Source organism: Chiroxiphia lanceolata, chromosome 7 (genome assembly GCF_009829145.1).
Source record: "Chiroxiphia lanceolata isolate bChiLan1 chromosome 7, bChiLan1.pri, whole genome shotgun sequence".
Lineage (NCBI taxonomy): Eukaryota > Metazoa > Chordata > Aves > Passeriformes > Pipridae > Chiroxiphia > Chiroxiphia lanceolata.
Window position 1 is genome coordinate 31,153,992 of NC_045643.1, and position 17,945 is coordinate 31,171,936.

The window sequence follows — 17,945 nt, forward strand, 5'->3', positions numbered from 1 at the left end:
ACATGCCTGGGTCTATGTTGCCAATATACCTGACACTAAGCTCAATTTGACATCACCAGATACATGAATCACTTTAAGATGCACTAGATTACCTTTAAAGTTAACTCTTTAAAGTCTGACTCTGCTTTAAATTTAAGGAAGTAAAGGCTGCATCGTTTTATTTTTCAGAACACACGAGCTACTTGATAATACCTCGCTGACGTGGCTGCCCAGGACGTCAGTCCCTGGCTATGGAAACACACTTGGCTGCCATTGCCTGGAGAGACTGCCAGGATACCAAGGCTTTGGTAGGAGCTTCATGCTCAGCACCGGTGTCAATGCCCATTGGGTCGGTATCTGTCAGAGATGAGGCTGAGTGTGATGTGCTGCAGTGAGATGAAAATGCCAGTGGTGCAGGTTGCTGGAGCTGAAATTCCTGACCTTTAGTCACCCTGTGCAGTTTGTGTTTGCCCAAGGGTACGCTTTGAACCAAAGGCTTGCTTAAGCAGCAGAAAATACAAGACTGGCAGAGAAGGGCAGTGTGAAAGGTCAAACCTCAGCTTCTGAAGGAGCTGTGACGCTGCCCAGCTCCATAAGAGCTATGATGATTTGCCCTTACAGTACCTAAGGAAGCTTTAGGAGGAGATGGAAGAGGGTGCCGGGGCTCTGCGTCAGTAAAAAGCTGCCATGCAAAAAACACTCAGAGATGCTCTCAGCTCTCCCCCTCGGGGCAGGGGAGAAAGTGAAACCCACTAGAGGAACAATATGGAGTGAGATAGATTTTGCAGCATGCAAGGAAATACTTCATTTATTTATGTATATATTGGTAGACAGGAGTGTTTGTTAGACCTTGGAATAACAATTTAAGGCTTGGTTTTGAGTCACTTTGGGGGCTGGGGAGTCACACCTGATGGCATCAACACCTTTCTTATAGCAGGAGGTAGTTAATGCAAGCTGACAAATTGTGGACTTCACTCAGGGAGGGTGATGAGCAGACTTATGGTGCAAGACATGGTGCAGACACTCACCTACCACTGCCAAGCAGCCACACGCTGCTGCCAGCCAACCTGGTGACTGAACAGAATGTTTGCTGTTTGTAACACAGACATGCTCACTTATTTGGTAGCATGAAACAATAATGCATCCAGTCCCCGTTCACTTGGAGGTATTGGGGGTCTATCTTGAGCTCACCTGGGTTTCATAAAACAGGGAGAGCCTGAGCCCTGCAGAGTAAGGGTGCAACACAGGTGAAAACTCCAGGCTAGATCCGCCTCCTGTGCAAGGAGTGAGAGCACGTCCTTCGGAGTTCTGAATAATTTTACATTTGGCTCTAAAATTTCACTCCCAGGGGACTCTAGGGGACACAGCCAAGCCATGTTTCACCAAGTCTGCCCATCAAACACTGCTTACTAGAGCACACACAGCCCCTCAATCATATCAGGGCATGTTTCTGAGCTGCTTAATCATCCATTTTAATTACACATCAACTCGACGACTGATTGAATACATCATGTTTATTCCCTTCCAAATAAATCTCAGAAATGAAGCAGCATCCTGCCCCTGTCACAAACATTTTGGTATTGCTCAATTAGCAGCTCCCACTGTTGCCTTTGCTAATGATGAGAGAGCTCCAGGATGGCACGTGTAGGTTGGATGAGATCAGATGTGTTGGGTTTGACAGTCATGGTATCAGACACACACAGTGCTTCGCTTTAGACCTCAGCACATGTTGATTCCAAGAGCAGACGGGAGGTATTCACTGCTTCCATCTTCTCTGCCAAACCCTGGAGCAGCACATATGTATTTCCAAGGGGGAACTGTAAACTGTCAGTTGGTTTATATCCAAACATCTTCCATCTTCTTTCTCATTGTTCCTGAATCCCCTTGAGTAGCTCTTGTGCATGAAACCTGTACATATCACAGGCATGTTTCCCTCAAGAAATCTCTATATTATGCAACAGAGGAATGATTTTCTCCTGTGTCCCCTTTTATCTCTGCTTTACAAAAAGGTTCTTGAAGGCATTGTTGTAATTTTTGTTAAATGCTGTATAAATTAGAGGATTAAAGAAAGAATTTGAGTAGCCAAGCCAAAGAAAGATGCTTTTCCAGACGGGTGGGATGTTGCAGGAACAGAGGGGACTTATTAATTCTGTGATGAAGAAAGGGATCCAGCACAGTACAAAAACTCCAATTAAGATGCCAACCATCAGAGCTGCCTTTTTCTCTTTCTGTTCTCTCCATGTTTCTCCATCTGTCTGGAAAGTGATAGCTGCATGACGAGCTGTAAACACCATCTGTGGTTCATGCGAAGTTTCCTTCACCTCAAAACAAAAGCAAACACGGTTTCTTACCAAGACAGTTTGTTTGAGTGAAGTATTATTACTAAGTGACAGCAGAACATCTGTGCACCTACCACAAAAGGCCTCAACTTCATTCTTTCCACATTAAAAGAAAGAAAATGCCCCTGAGTGCCAAAGTTACCAGACTTCTCATTATGTTGGAAAAGCTGCCAAGTGTGACTGACAAACGGAGCTAAATAAAAAGTAACTGATGCCATGTGTGTTGTGGGATTCTTTTTCAGTTCATTTATTGGATGCCTTGATACCTAGTGGGAAATCAGGTTGTTAAGGCAGGCTAACAAAGGCATGCACCTTCTGCCTATCCCTACACTAGACTCATGCTGTACATTACCTTCAGGGTCCTTTAGACCTGCTCTAGATGAACTGCTGTAGCAGAAGGGCTGGACTACATGATCTCCAGAGGTCCATTCCAACCCCAACCATTCTGTGATTCTGTATTCTCTCAAAAAATACTCCACTGCCAGAAAAACACCATTTCAGCTGGCCTTCAGTTCAAACTCCGGCTTCAGCACAAGTTCCACAAGAGAGGAGTACATTTCAGCTACTCCAGGTTGTCGACAGCAGTTCTTGTCTGCTTGTCTCTCTGTGGGAGAGTCAGCTGTGCACTGAGACTGTGGCAAACAGGTTCTGGACACAAGTTATTAATGTGCTTATAGTCTAACCAGAAAAAAATACTCCCCTGTGATTTTAATCTGAAGATTAAAGTATCTGCAATATTAAAGTTTTTCTAGGCACTACAGTTATGAGGACAGTGCCATAAAAGAAGCAGTTTAAGGATGCGACCTGAGGCTCTAAAATTTGCCTAAGTGATAATCCACAGGCACTGCAAGACTTTGACACCACTCCAAGGGTGGTTTGTTGTTAAATTAACTACATATTCCATAGGCATGTGCCACCTTTGTGCAAGCTTTATAACAGATGGAGGGCCTCTACTTAATATGAGCATGGCAACTCAGAGAGGGAAGCACTGGCAATGGCTAAACAATCACTCTTCAAGATGGATATCCCTGTCTGCACCCCCAGACACGAGACATGACTGCAGAATGTAAGAGCAGCAGATTATGGGCGCAGGCAAATAATGGAGGAAAATGAAAATCACATCTGTTCTGACAATTAAAATGGGACACCCCTCATGTAGCAAGGATCACACCATTTGTCTGCAGAAGGATTTGCTCTGCACATCCTTAATCACACTCTGCAAAAGGGGATGAATGTATGACACGAGGACAAATTTGTGACAAGCAACCCTGAAAGATTATGTCTCAGCCCTGAGGAATAGTTACATAGGTGTGCCTCTTGGGAAGAGCCACACAAAGGACTTTGTCAATAGCGTTGGCACAGTTTGGTACTGTGCTTAACCTTCAACTCTTGCTCAAAAGATAGAGCTTGCAGTGTGCCATCATCAAATCAGAGCCTTTTTGCTACTTCAGGTTTTAAAAGGCTTATGACTCAATTGCAGAATTTAGTGGCAGCAACCCTTTTATCACTTAATTACATGTCTTAAGAAAAAATTCTTTTTATTTATTTTGATAGAAAATATCACAGTCCTCAGGTGTTTTCCCTAATGAAGCCAGCATTTACTGCCTGGTCAAGTTCCTACTGAAGTCAAAGGAGCTTTTACAAACTTCACTGGTTGTTCGATCCAGCCTCTGAATACTAAACAGCAAGTGAAAATAGATCATGATATGTTTTATAAATTACAGGACAGCAGTTACCTTCCTAAGTAATTTCTACTTTCTCTGTTGTCACAGCTCTTTTTTCATTTGTTTTTTGACTAGTTTTGCCTGAGACTTCTGAATAATGTTGTATTAACAGTAATAATAACAGAGAAAATAGTAGTCAAGTCCTTTAAGAAAAATAATGGCATCTCTCATGGAACCTTCCATTAAGTAACCGTGTGGCAGACTGGAGATATTTTGCTTCAATTTTCCATAAGAAATCCTTTGAAAAGGATACACAAAATGTTCTTGAAAAGGTTAACTAGTATTCTTGCTCAGCGAGGTCTTTCAGTCTGTGCCTTCAACAGACAAGCTGGGACCTGTGTAGAAGCCTCCACCCCACCTGCCTCCCGGGCATTCCCAGCACAGGGCACTGCTCCAAGGGCCAGCCCCCAGCAGGAGCGCTGCACTTGGCAGACCTGGCCAAGGTGCTCCTGGCTTGTACCACCGCAAAGGGGTCCCAAATTTACAGAGGGTTTCTAGTGAGGCCCCGTGCTTAGCACTCCTGTGCTCTATGCCCTGGAAAGGCACCAGTGCTCCCTCCCTGCCCGGTCACCATCCACACCTCCTGCAGGACCTCCAGCACCTCATCTCTCCTGTGGGGGCTTGTTCCTCAGGGAATGAGCCCAACAGGCTTTTAAGGTTAAACACAGATTTAATCAGAAGTGCCATTCACATCAGAAAATATGTATCAGCGCAGAGCGCAAAGCTGGGGAAGTCCAACCTTTCATTATCACTTCATTTTTTTATTTTTTTTTTTTAATTTTATTTTTATTGCTCTCTATATGATTTGCTGCAGGCCTGACTCATCTCACTGGCCTGGTTGGTGTAAGATTATCTTTACTACTGCTATCAGCCCCCAAGACCACGTTGTTACAGATATTTTCTACAAGGCAACCCACGCAAAGTCCATGGAAGGTAAATTAGGCTGCTGCAGGCAAGTCCTGTTGGGGTGCCCAGTGCTGGCAGGGGAGCTGTGCTGAAGGATTCCCTCCCTTATGCAAGCACAGGGTAATCCACCTTAATTTGGCTTTGTCTGAACAAGAGCACAGGTCAAAAGATTACGTGGCTGCTTTCCAGCCCTGCCAGTTGTGATTTACTTGAACTAAACACAGCTCTGGCTATACCACATCTGCAGTTCTCAGTGCCAATCCTGGGGGCTTTGCATGACTCCAGTTTCTAACATAAGCCACAATACCTGACAATTATCCCTGCACCACGTGAAATGAGGGGCGAGCTCGTTTTAGGCCTGCTGATGAGCAGGCTGTGACAGTGGAAAAGGTGGTCCCAGGCTGTAAATTAAAGCAGTCCATGGAGATGTTTGGGTTGTAGCAGGGACACCTCTCATCTGGGAACATTTCTGCGCTGTTGAACACTGTTCTCACTCAGTGTTCAGCAGCACACTATGCCTTGGGCACTGACTTCCCTCCATCTGCCCAGGCACTGCTCCAGGATCTACGAGTCAGGAGTAGTGGGGAAATAGCTGGTATGAAGGGACTGCTACTCTGAGGCCAGAATTAGGTTCTGCATTCATAAAATCTGTTATTTCCAGGACAACAGCTCTGAGAAGTGCAGAGATGACTGCTTTCCAGGGAGAATAATAGAGTAAATGAAGGAAATGAGATCTCAAGTACAAATTCTTCTACAGACACAAAGGAGTTTGGTTTTAGTTTCAGAATTTATTCTTCTTTACATTGATCAGCAGTTACAGTTCAATGCCACTTCACTTGTTTGTCTGTTCCCAGTGAATCACTACTACTAAATGGCTACATGTTCATGAGCTGTATGTTCCCAATTCCTATGTTACTAGCAGTGTCATAGAAAACATGTTACCAAGGAGCTTCTGACAAAATCCCTTGATTTAAAATGTTCCTTATAGCTTTAATGATTGCTATTACTGGTCCTTCGTGGCAGGTGATCTGTGTGTTTGTCCTGTACCTCCAGGGTCTGCAATAACAAAACAACAGTAAAGATAAACTTCAATCAAATCTAGCTTTCTACCACAAATTCAGAGTTTTGCCTATTACAGTGTGATTCAGCAAAGGTCATTATTACCTCAGTGCAGCTTTGGCACTTCTTGCTCTTTGAACAAGAACACAAGAAATTGAAATGCATAGGAAAGGATCAAAATATAGGAACATCTACACTTTCTTGGATGCTCCACCAATAAGACAAACAGTTCATTTGATAGGGAGAAAAACACGTGCTTTCTCTCACAGGATTTTCTTTTGCTGCAAGCAGGAATAACTCTCTATTTCTGCCAGGAAACCACTAGCTACTCCACTTTGCTTCCTGCCTCACCTTGCTTCTATCTGACATTTGCTGCCACTCTTCCAGGCAATTGAACTTCATTTCCTGACCCATCTTTTCTATTTGTACAGTCAGAAGAAGAAATAAGAAATGGAAGGCCTGTGACCCCTTCAGAGAAGGAAAATCTGTTTTCTCTCCCACATTGTGAGTTGGAGGGGGCCAAGGTGAAGAATAACATTGCATTGCTGGAGCTCTGGGCCTGATACTGTGTAAAGTGGGAAGGACTCTCACAGAACAGTAAGGTTTGGATCATGCCTCATTTTTTATACAAGTACTTCAAGAGGAAAAAAGGAAAAAAAAACAAAACAAAACAACAACTAAAAAATGCCCAACCATCAATGGAACTTTATTTTTAACTCCTCACATAGAAATTGAATCCTGACTTTGCAATTGCTACTTGTAAATAATCCAGACATTCAGATTCTGTCATCCATGGTTTTCCTGGGCAAAGCCTATGCTACAAGGGACTTCATTGATTTAAAAGGGCATTATCCAGCAGTACTTGCTGCTTTTCAAGCAGTTTCATTTATTTCAACTGGACTCTTTAGAGAGGAAATTATTACCTGCTGTCAAGAAGGTGTGACAGAGCATAGCTCTCTGTCAGTGATGGTATGTCACTAGGTTTTTTACAAGGATCACCCACATCAGTATTGCCTGCAGAATTCACTTTTTAAGGAGTTTCATAACTAGCAAGCAAACAATTATAAGAGCCTCAGCTTAATTTAGGATCCCAATTCTGCAATTTTTTTTTGTTTCAAGGGAAGGCAAGAAACAAGCTCTCATTAAAATTAGAAGCACCCCAGATGTTTCATGTCCATATCCCTCACCTGGATTTTTTGGAAGGTTTTAAAAAGCATTTTTCAAAAACACAAGTACGATTTTAACCAAAAAGTTACTTAAAATAGTTACTTGGTAACTATAAATATACATATACATACACACCCACACATAGATATATATATATAACACCATCATCGTTCTACTTGGTGCATCTGTTTCTTCAAGGCATCTCTACTGGCCCATCAGCACTATGAACTCAAACCTTTTCCTCCTTAAACTTGCCAGAATTAACCAGCTGGTTATACCTCAGCCATGGGGCACAGTTCCAATCCAGTGCTACCAGACAGCTAATTCCTGAGTGCAACACTGACGTCTCTCCCAGCAGGGATCTGCTACTGCTGCTGTTATTCCTCACCTCCAGACTGGGAAGCACTTCTAGCCTTTGGCATCTTCTGCCAAAAACCCCTCTAATGTTCCTCGGATAGTGCAGGGCACCTGAAGTGAGAACTGACACACATGCAGAGGGCAATCCACATCCAGAGTAAGGGTGACAGAAGGAAAATGTTGCCAGGGAGAGCATGACAGGTGAGCATTCTCAGAGAGGGAAGGGATGAAAGAAAGCAGAGGGAGGAGAGGCATTAAGGGAGAAAGAAATGGTAAATTAGGGTGAGCTGATGGGCAAACCAAGAGATATGGAACAGAACTTGCCCCATCAGAGAGAAGGACAGAGCTGATGCTGACAGCTTGATCACCTCTGCATGTGGAAAAGCAATGCTGGATCACCTCACCAGCTTTGCAACATATCCTGGCAATGTTATTCTTGTGTTTGCAGGTTAAAACAAAAAAAAGGGTTTTGCCAAAGGAACATTCGTGTTGCGTTTGAAGATCCAGAATTCACTGGGAGACTGCTACTCTTCCTGTGGGTGTGATGGATCCTGCTTATAAGCTTAAATAAAATCAGGATGAAACTCAGTGAATAGGTCTCAGTCTCTTAGAAAGAAAACTGAGAAGAAATGCATCCTGAATGCCAGCTCCCCTGATCCACGGGTTCATTAAATGAGCACATGTACACCTGGGCATCAGCCCTTCCTTTAGGTGAGGAGTAAACAGCTGGCAACCTTTCCAAAATGGGGAGTCAGCTCACACTGACAGAGCTCTTCTGTCAGTACAGCCTATACCAGCTCCCAGACACTGCATCAGCAAAAAGCACTCACCTGCCACCCATGCTGGGCTCACGCAGAGGCTTCTGCAGACACAACTGTGACAATCAGGAGCCAGACTTTTTTCTGCCAAAACTGACATACCAAAATGTCTCTAGATCAGCTCAAGCAGCAACGCCTCAGTTCATTTAGCTTCCCAGAATTTTAGAGCCAAACAAGTAGTCCTGTGTATGTGTGTATGTAAAAGACACAGCATGCAACTATCAGCTGGCTGTTGTGCTTGGAAAGATTATACATTAACTCTAAGCAACACATTCCTCATACTCATAACAATTTGGACAGAAATTTGGTGCAAACTAGGGGGTGAAGATCGTAGGAAAAAAAGAAAAGAATGCCACTAGAGGAGACATTCTCAAGTTTTCTAACACATTTTATGTTTTTGCACAGAAGACACCTTAATTAACAAATATATATTAAAAATATCTCCAAGACATTACAATCCAAATCTGCAAGTCTAATCACATATAATTACCAGTGCTGTTATCTCTTGCAAGAATCTGGGGACACAACCTACAGACTTCTATTTCTGACCATAATAACGTGTTTCCTACCAGGACTCAAAATCAAAGTTAGAGGAGTGAGGCCCTGCAGGATTAGCCCAAATTGAACAGAAATGTTCCATGTCTCTTTAGATATCTCTGACATCCACACAGGTCATCTTTTGCTATTGGGAAGGGACTGGACTTAGCAAGTACAACAGGAAATCACAAAAACATAAAGAATCTTTTCCTGAGGCAGAAGCGAGAGTAAGAATATGTGACAGAAAGCAGGGAGAATTTAGAGAGAGCATTGCCAAGCACTTTGGTGCCATGGCATGGTTGAGAGCATGATCATGCAGAGAGCCTGACTTACGGGACACAAAGAGCCAACCCCAACCCTTCTGAAGAGACACAGCTTTCCTGTCAGCAAGGTGTGTCCCCACAATGAATGAGATCTCTACACGACTAAGGCACTGCGAGATTACAGACAATCTCTGGGATAAGAAGAAGGACATGGTTTTTAAGACAGGAGGTTACTTAAAACCAGAAACAATTAATTGCTCATTACTTTAACACTATGTAGTGAGCAGTATTCAAGGAAAAACAGCCCAAGCACAACAATGAAGTGCATAATTTGCTTATTAAAATGTATTTAGATACGTATTGAGATACTGATACAAAGTCTGTGTTGGTAGATAAAATATGCATGCATTTACTCTTACTTACTGGACTTAGGGATCTCTTTATGTCTGTTTATGTCTTTGTTTACCCCACTAACACTGTAAAAAGAAATAAAGAGGAAAAAACCCCCAAAGAATGGCAAATTCAGAACAAAGAGAATATTCTTAAATGGCTCTCCCGACGGCAGTAAATGTACCTGTTTCTCACTCTTAGGACACACAAGGAAACTGAGAATAAAGCTCTTCTCCAAGAGTGGTGCTTTTCGACTGGCTAATTACTGCTCACGTCCAGTCTGTAAAAGAGTTAAACTCCCACGGGACCCCCAGGACACCTGGCAGCCTTCTCACTGTGCTGAAACCACCAGCGCAAGGAATGACGGCTGGGAGCAGATGAGAAGGACGATCACGGGTGCTTGGGGGAGAGAGCAGGGGCTCTCCTCCCCATCCCCACCCTTACCTGGGCAGCCTCGGGCAGGGGCACCACGGCGTTCCTCCTGCGGCCCCCCATATGGAACTTGGACGCCTTGTAGATCTTCCAGTAGACGAACAGCACCACGCAGAGGGGCAAGTAGAAAGCCCCGCCGGTGGAGACGATGGTGTAGGAGGGGTCCTGGCTGACCTGGCAGCGCTCCTGCTCAGGGCTGTAGGTCTCGCCCCAGCCGAAGAGGGGGGCGAGGGAGATGGCGGCGGAGAGCACCCAGGTGAGCGCGATCATCACGTTGGAGATGCGGCGGCGGGTGAGCAGCGTGTACTGCAGGTGGCGGGTGATGGACCAGTAGCGGTCCAGGGCGATGGCCGTCACGTTCCAGATGCTGGCGGTGCAGCACAGCACGTCGAAGCTGACCCACACGAGGCACAGTTCCCGGCCCAGTCGCCACCGCCGCCCGGCCGAAAGCTCCTTCACCAGGCTCAGCGGCATCACCAGCGCCGCCACCAGCGCGTCCGACACCGCCGTGGAGGCCACGAGGTTGTGGGGCACCCGGTGGAAGGCCTTCACCCGCAGGATGGTCGCCAGCACCAGCAGGTTCCAGAGGAAGGTGGCCACGGTGAGAAGCACCAGCAAGGTCAGGATGAGGACGGTGAAGATGGAGAAGGGCTCCCGGCCCCTCCACGCGCTGCCGCCCATCAGCGCGGGGGCGGCCGAGGAGGAGGCGTTGGTGTCCACGTTGGCAGACGAGGCGTTGGCGCCCATGCCGGGCTGGCACTGGCCCCGTGGGCTGCAGGGGCTCAGAGTCTCCGCCATGCCCGGGACCGGGGTTCGACCCCTCACTCTTCCCCCTTCCCCTTCCCAGGCCGCCGGCACAGTCCCCAGCCCCGCTGCCGGCGGGCGGGAGCCCGCACCGGGACGCGCCTCCTTCAGCGCCCGCCCGTCATGTGCCGCCGCCCCAGCGCAGCCCGCGGCTCCCGCCCGCCGCTCCTCACAACCATCCCAGGCGGCTGCAGGAGGGCGAGAAGCTCCGCGGGACGACGGCGAGGAGCCGGCACGGGGATGGAGGGAGGGCGGCACCGCCGCTCCCGCCCCGCCCCAGCGGCCGCCCCGGGGGCGGTGGCGGAGCCGCTCCGCGGCGGCCGCTCCCTGAACGGTGACGGTTCCCCCGGGTTCACCCCGCGATCCCCGCGAGGCGGCCGGACTCCCTCTCCTCACAGAATTGTCAGGGTTGGAAGGGACCTCTGGAGATCACGCAGTCCAACTCCCTGCCAAGGCAGGGTCACCTGGAGCAGGGACACAGGAACGCGTCCAGGTGGGTCTGGAATGTCTCCAGAGAGGGAGACTTCACAACCCCCCTGGGCAGCTGTTCCAGGGCTCTACCACCCTCAACGTAAAGAAGTTCTTCCTTGTGTTGAGGTGAAACTTGTGTTTTAGTTTAAGGCCATTGCTCCTCGTCCTGTCGTTGAGCACCACCAGTCTGGCACCGTCCTCTTGGCACTCGCCTTTGGGATATTTATGTGCGTTAATGAGATCCCCTCTCAGTCTCCTCTAGTCTAAAGAGGCCTAGCTCCTGAAGTCTCTCCTCATAAGAGAGATGCTCCAGACCTCTCATCATCTTTGTGGCCTCTGCTGAACTCTCCAGTAGCAACTTGCCCTGAGGAGCCCAGAACTGTTCACAGCACTGCCAGTGTGGCCTCACTAGGACTGAGCAGACAGGAGAAGTCTCTGTGTCCCCACAGTCTGTGCGGTGACAAGACCCTCCCTTCTCCCCACAGCCCCCATGAGGTGACAGAACACCCCCTAATCCAACTCCCCCCAAACTCAAGATGTTCCAGAAATTATTTTAAACCCATTACACAAACTTTTTTAAAGTCTGTAATAGAAGTTAACAATGTGGTAGCATAAAGGAGATACAGCGATTCGATTTGTCACTTCCTGAGTCACACATGGAATATACAATCACAGATAGTTTGGGTTGGAAGGGACCCTAAAGATCATCTCGTTCCAACCCCTGCCATGGGCAGGGACACCTTCCACTAGACCAGGTTGCTCTGAGCCCCATCCAACCTGGCCTTGAACAGTTCTAGGAATTGGGCATCCGCAACTTCTCTGGGCAAACTGTTCCAGTGCCTCACCATCCTCAGTAAATCACAGAATCATTAAGGTTGGAAAAGATCTTTAAGATCATCAAGTCAACTTGGCATAGTTGTAGTACTGTGATAGGATCATATAGCAACCTGGGTGTTATATCTAAAGTGTGTTTAAAGCATTATATCTTAGGTATTTGGGAGTTATCCTTTATCCCAGCCTGCTTTCATTCCTGGGGTCCTTTACAACCCACTACCAGCATTTTCACCCTCTCTGTTTCCCCATAGTCTGTGATCAGGACTATTTCAGTGTGAGTTGGTGGAAAAACACAAGCTCTTTTCCCTTACCAGGTCATATGGTGCTGTTGAGAGATATCCGAAAGGATTTGAAGAAGTTGAGCATCCGTAAATAAGACCAAAGAAGGTCAGTGAAGTTTATTTCCTTGCAAATAGCAGCACACCTACATCACAAACTGAAGTGGGGCAGAATTTGGGGCCAGGAGACTTGCTGCTCATTGTTGAGGCAGAGAAGGAGTATTTTCTGTGTCAGAATGGTCCTGTCTACATGAATGCTGCTCAAATCAATGTTCTTCATTTGCATTCATATTCACTGAAGAAATAGCACCATTTGACAAAACACAAACCTCTCACAGCACCACTGTGTTACCAACAGCAAGCAGAATCCGGCTTGTCTTACTCAGGGGTCCCCAACTTCAGAATCTGGAACAGTGATAAAATATTACAGAAATTAAGGGCAATGACTGTAGTCAGAATAACCAGGCTGTTTTGTTGGTTAACTTTTGGATGCCACTTCACTCACCAGATGAACAATAAAGCAAATAAATCCTTTTTCAGGCCCTTAATGCAAACATGATTTCAGCTGTTCTTTCCTACAGTAATTCTGAGACGTGTTCTAGTGTAAGCCAGCAGCAAAGAGAAGACTATCTGCATCACTTACCAGTTTTTATTATGAGGAGAAAAGGACTTCTGAGTGCTGAATGGGCTTCCTTTGCTTTGAGCTTCCAACAGGTAGAATCTGACAGAGCTTGTCAAAAAAAGGCTTTGCATAATACTTTAGGCAAGTTAAGCCTAAAGCAGCACCTGAGACAGCTAGACACTGCTAAAAATTTGTCAGGGTTGGCAGGCAGCATGTGACTGCTTCACAACCAGCTTTGCATGCTTTGCCTTATATCGCTCCTTCCTAATTTCTGTCTCACTTTGTTAGCTAATGCCACTTTTAAAATGCCAGTGAAAGGATTACTGAACAACACTTTGTTCATTTTAAAGGCAGCCAAACATGAAAGCAGGCAGGGAAACAAGCAGATAAAAAAGCCTTTTAACTTCTAAATGTTTCAACAATTGTCAGTCCAATTCTGTGAACTTAAGGACTAAAAGGATCTTGTCACAATGTGAATTAACTTGGTTATTAAAGAAAGACTGCATACAAACAAGCAAAACTTAGACTAACTGCAGAAGTTTCATGTTTAGGGGCCCAAATAGGCCAGGATATGATCTATTGGTTCCTGCTCCTGCAGCAAATGAGGTTGTCTTTTTCTTGTGTGAGGGTACTTCCTTGGCGGGTTGCAGACTATTCCTACTCTTAGACTTACAAGCAGATTACTGTTTTCGATCCTTTTGTTGCAGACCATCATTAAAGCAGCCTGGATGATCTCAAAATCTTCTTTTCCTAGAAGCCATGTCCCCCATTCCTCTTCTCCTATTTATTATGTGTACATTACGTGCCACCTCCTGAGAGTTACATTCCAGTTCACACATCAAATGCATTGAAATCTTCCACTTTTTCCTCCCTCTTGGCTGAAATAACCCAGTCCTATAATACAGAGGCTTGAATAAAGTCTCCAAGGGATTTATTTTTTCTTGATAATTACCCCACTGCTGTCTTGTCCTGTGACTGCAAAGGCTTAGCACTCCTCAAAGATTGCTATGGCAACACTTTACAGTGGTCTCAGAAACCAGGGTATGCTTTGAAAAAGAGAAGAGGGAATTATAAAAAAATGAGGAGACTTGCACGTATTGACTTATTCTAAATAGCAGAAAAACAAATACAAATTGCATGACACGATAAAATACATAGGTAAAAAAAACCCAAGAAAGTTAAAAACCAAAACTAAAACATTTTCCTTCTACTGAAACTAAAGGAGGACCTAGTTTAGTTTTATGCACAATTATAGTATGATAATCTGCTGCCATGTCAAAGTGAACTGAAAAAAAATGAAAACCCTTTGTTTCATTCACTGATACTTTTCAATGACTTCAGAAACTACAGCTTGAATCTTCATAGGGTTTTTTTTCAGTGGAGTATGACAGTGTGTAACCAACCATTTCATTGCTCTTAAGATAAGCAAACAAATACGTGACTAAGGGTGATAGAATTAACAGAGAATACCAAGTAACGTCATCTTTCCATCTGGATGTTTGGTTCTTTGTGGGCTGGGAAGTCTGAGGGATGCAAAACAAAAAAAGGTGGAAATAGTAATTGCTTGTACGTCTTAGAGGAGAAATACTTTACATCTTCCTTTGCATCTGTTCTCACTTTTCCCTGTGTATCTGAGAATTGCTGAGAAGAGGACTTGTGACAGAGGCGAGGAATTGCAAAACATATTTCCTTGTCTTTATCACTTTACCAAACATCACCCGCAGAACCCTCTCTCTTGAAATGAATCTCCTCAGACTCAGTCTTGTCATAATCTTTTTTTTCCTGTCAGGCTGGAAGTTCTTAACTTGGCTTAACCCTCCCTGCATCCTCATAATTCCTGTCCAAGCTCCCCTTTGCTCAGCTGTGCTAAGGTAAGTGTTTGACCTGACCAGGCAGCAATTGCCCAGGCCAGCTTGGTTACAGCACCCTGTTTCCAAGCACTTCCAAAAACGGAATGCTGCTTAGGAGCAGCTTTGGAGGATGATGATTCATCCAGATAACAGAATTTCAACTCATTATGTGAAGTGATGCTGTATTTTTATAGCAAATATATAAAATTTAATGTTACATTTTTCAGAAGTTGTTTTTTATGTGTTAGAGATAGAGGCAGATTACTTTTAGACCATTATAAAGGGACTACACTGAACTGACTTATTTTCCATTTTTGTTTTAGATTGAAAAGTCTTATGAAAGCTTCTAGTAGATGCAGTTTTATCACATTCTCCTCTGTTCTCTGCTAGCTCTTTAATAGAAAAGTAGCCTCCTTTGTAAAGCATTTTTCAGAAAACTCAGTTATATAAATGCTGCAATTAATTTGATAAATATCTAGAAAATTTCAGCTCAAGAGAAAACCAAACTTCCAAATCCCTTTGACAGCCAGTTCCATACTTTTATGATTGAAAATGTGATAGAGAATCTAGATGTCCCATAAATTATACCTAGTATTGATTTCATTAATAATTAGCAAATCCTTGACAGAAGACTTTCCATTCAAATATCAGATTTATGTAGCCTATGAGGACGTGAGAGACTAAAACAAGATTTCAAACACAAGAGGTAGTCACCAAAGATCTCTATCCTGGCATGAATTAGGTTTGCCCTGAAGTGTGTATGAGATAATGAGCCCTGGTACTGCTAAGGCCAACACATGAATAAAAAAGGGAATTTTTAGTTTTGCTGACATTATCCTTTTCTCCTGTTAAGAGTGGCCACATAAAAAAACCCCTCAACTAATAAACCATAAGAGAGTAAATCTAATTTGCCTGACCTTGACTATTGTAGCTTCTGCTACTGATAGAATTCTTGAGGAGGAGCTGGAATTTATCTAATCATTATTTTGACTGTGTATTAAACATGGGCTTTCCATGGGTGGATTTTAATATTTAAAGTGTCAGATTCAAAGTTATTTAGGAATTTGCATCCATTGAACTCCAGTTTAATTGGCATCCAAGAAAGCTGCAGTGTCCAAATGCCTTTTGATTCTTGTTTTAGCTCACTTCAAACCTGTGCAACTCATTTCAAATTTCTCTTAAGTTTGGTAGAAATATCCTTCTTTCCTTGGACAAAGTGTTCACAAACATTCCCCATACAGGCCACCTATTACTACAAAATAACTCCACTGCCATCATAATGTGGGGTGAATCTAAAGCAAAGCCTTTGTATGAATTTACCATCAGTCCAAGTCTGGGGCAGGTGTGTGTGTGTGGTTTATTTCTCTGTGCAATACTTTTGAATAGGGAAGTTTTATGCCCATACTCAAATAAAAAAAAATTCTTTGAGCTTAATATTAATTACACCTGTTTGCACCTGAAATAGCATTAGTGTAGCTTCACCTTGAGTGGATGATCATCGTGGGTTCCTTCCAATTGAAAATATTCTCCTCTTCTCTTCTCTTCTCTTCTCTTCTCTTCTCTTCTCTTCTCTTCTCTTCTCTTCTCTTCTCTTCTCTCTTCTCTTCTCTTCTCTTCTCTTCTCTTCTCTTCTCTTCTCTTCTCTTCTCTTCTCTTCTCTTCTCTTCTCTTCTCTTCCTCTTCTCTTCTCTTCTCTTCTCTTCTCTTCTCTTCTCTTCTCTTCTCTTCTCTTCTCTTCTCTTCTCTTCTCTTCTCTTCTCTTCTCTTCTCTTCTCTTCTCTTCTCTTCTCTTCTCTTCTCTTCTCTTCTCTTCTTTCTCTTCTCCTTATTTACAAATAATCCCTTCCAGAATTTATGTAGAAAGTGGGACAAAAAACTTATGGAGAATTTATATAGAGTTATAGTAGCACATACTTGCCAAGCACCAGAAAAAGATTTTGCAATGAAGGGGAAAATATAATGTTTAAATAATCATTTCGCGCTTCATACAGTTTTGCTACAGATCATCTGCAATAGGGCTTAGTACTGGCAAAGGATTATTTTTCTAGTATTAGAGAATTATCTCTTTTAGTACCACACACCATTTTGCTAATTTTTCTTCTGCCACACTCAAAGAGAGGAATGCAAAGATATCAGTGAATACAATTTTTATAAAACCATGAAGTTGCTTTATGGTGGGGTTGGTTTGGTTTGGTTTTTTTAGCAATGTCATTTTAGGGTTACATTTATGCCCTCAAATCACATTTTGTAGGTACTAGTGTTACTATGCACTTTCATAAATTCTTTCTCTGGTCTCTTAATAAGGACAGAAAGGTGCCAGGGAGAACTCTCCTCCTCCTCTGTTTTCCCATACAGAAAGTGCTTTAAATCAGAAGTGACAATGTATCAGGAACATTTAACCAGAGACCCAATAACTCCTGCAAATTCACATGGTCTGTCAGCCCCTATGAGTGAACAGCCAGGCTTAGTTCTGAGTAACATATCTGGTATTCCTGTAATTCTCAACATTCATAGGTGATTGCAACCACTCAAAGAGGAGCTCAGAAAGCCTGGGTGGTTCAACACATTGAGCTGACAGCCAAAATAGAGTTTGGAAGTTTCGGTACTGTTATATAAGATTTTGCAGAGCCTATGAATTTATTTTTTTTTTAAATTTTGACCAACTGGTTAAAAATAATAGATGGTTATGGTTTTCAGTGTTGCAGCTTACAAAAGTGTTTAGGAAGATGGACTGCTATTGAAGAGTATGCTCAGGTTTGGTTTTTTTTCTTTTTTTTTTCTTTTTTTTTTTTTTTTTAAAGTGAATGCAGTTCTTAAGCTGGATGACACAGATATAGCAAAGTGAATGTGTTTCTAGACAGCATCCCAATTTTCCATTTGTCTTCCCTTCTCTTAATGGCATCTTTCCTCTGCCTCTCCTCACAACTCCATATCAAAAGTTTATCGTGGTGGCTGAGAAAAAAAAATGTAATCTCTTCCCCACATGGCTGTGCAATAAAGAGATTTGACAGAAGCAACATCATGGTATTTATGACTTTGATGGAAGAAAGCAGATTTTTTAGAAGCTAAGAGCATTCCACTTCAGGAGGCTGGATTCCTATTGTCAGGGCTCAAC

At 43.8% G+C, this 17,945-nt stretch overlaps 1 protein-coding gene across 1 annotated transcript; it reads right to left on the bottom strand.

Moving 5' to 3' along the window:
- Window positions 1-1,475: 1,475 nt before the first annotated feature.
- Window positions 1,476-11,051, bottom strand: LOC116789137 (5-hydroxytryptamine receptor 5A-like). Its single transcript, XM_032692535.1, has 2 exons — window positions 9,984-11,051; window positions 1,476-2,300 (listed from the first exon to the last, which is right to left on the bottom strand). Exons 1-2 carry the CDS (start codon window positions 10,767-10,769, stop codon window positions 1,968-1,970), a joined length of 1,119 nt encoding a protein of 372 aa, XP_032548426.1. The 5' UTR covers window positions 10,770-11,051; the 3' UTR covers window positions 1,476-1,967.
- Window positions 11,052-17,945: the final 6,894 nt, after the last annotated feature.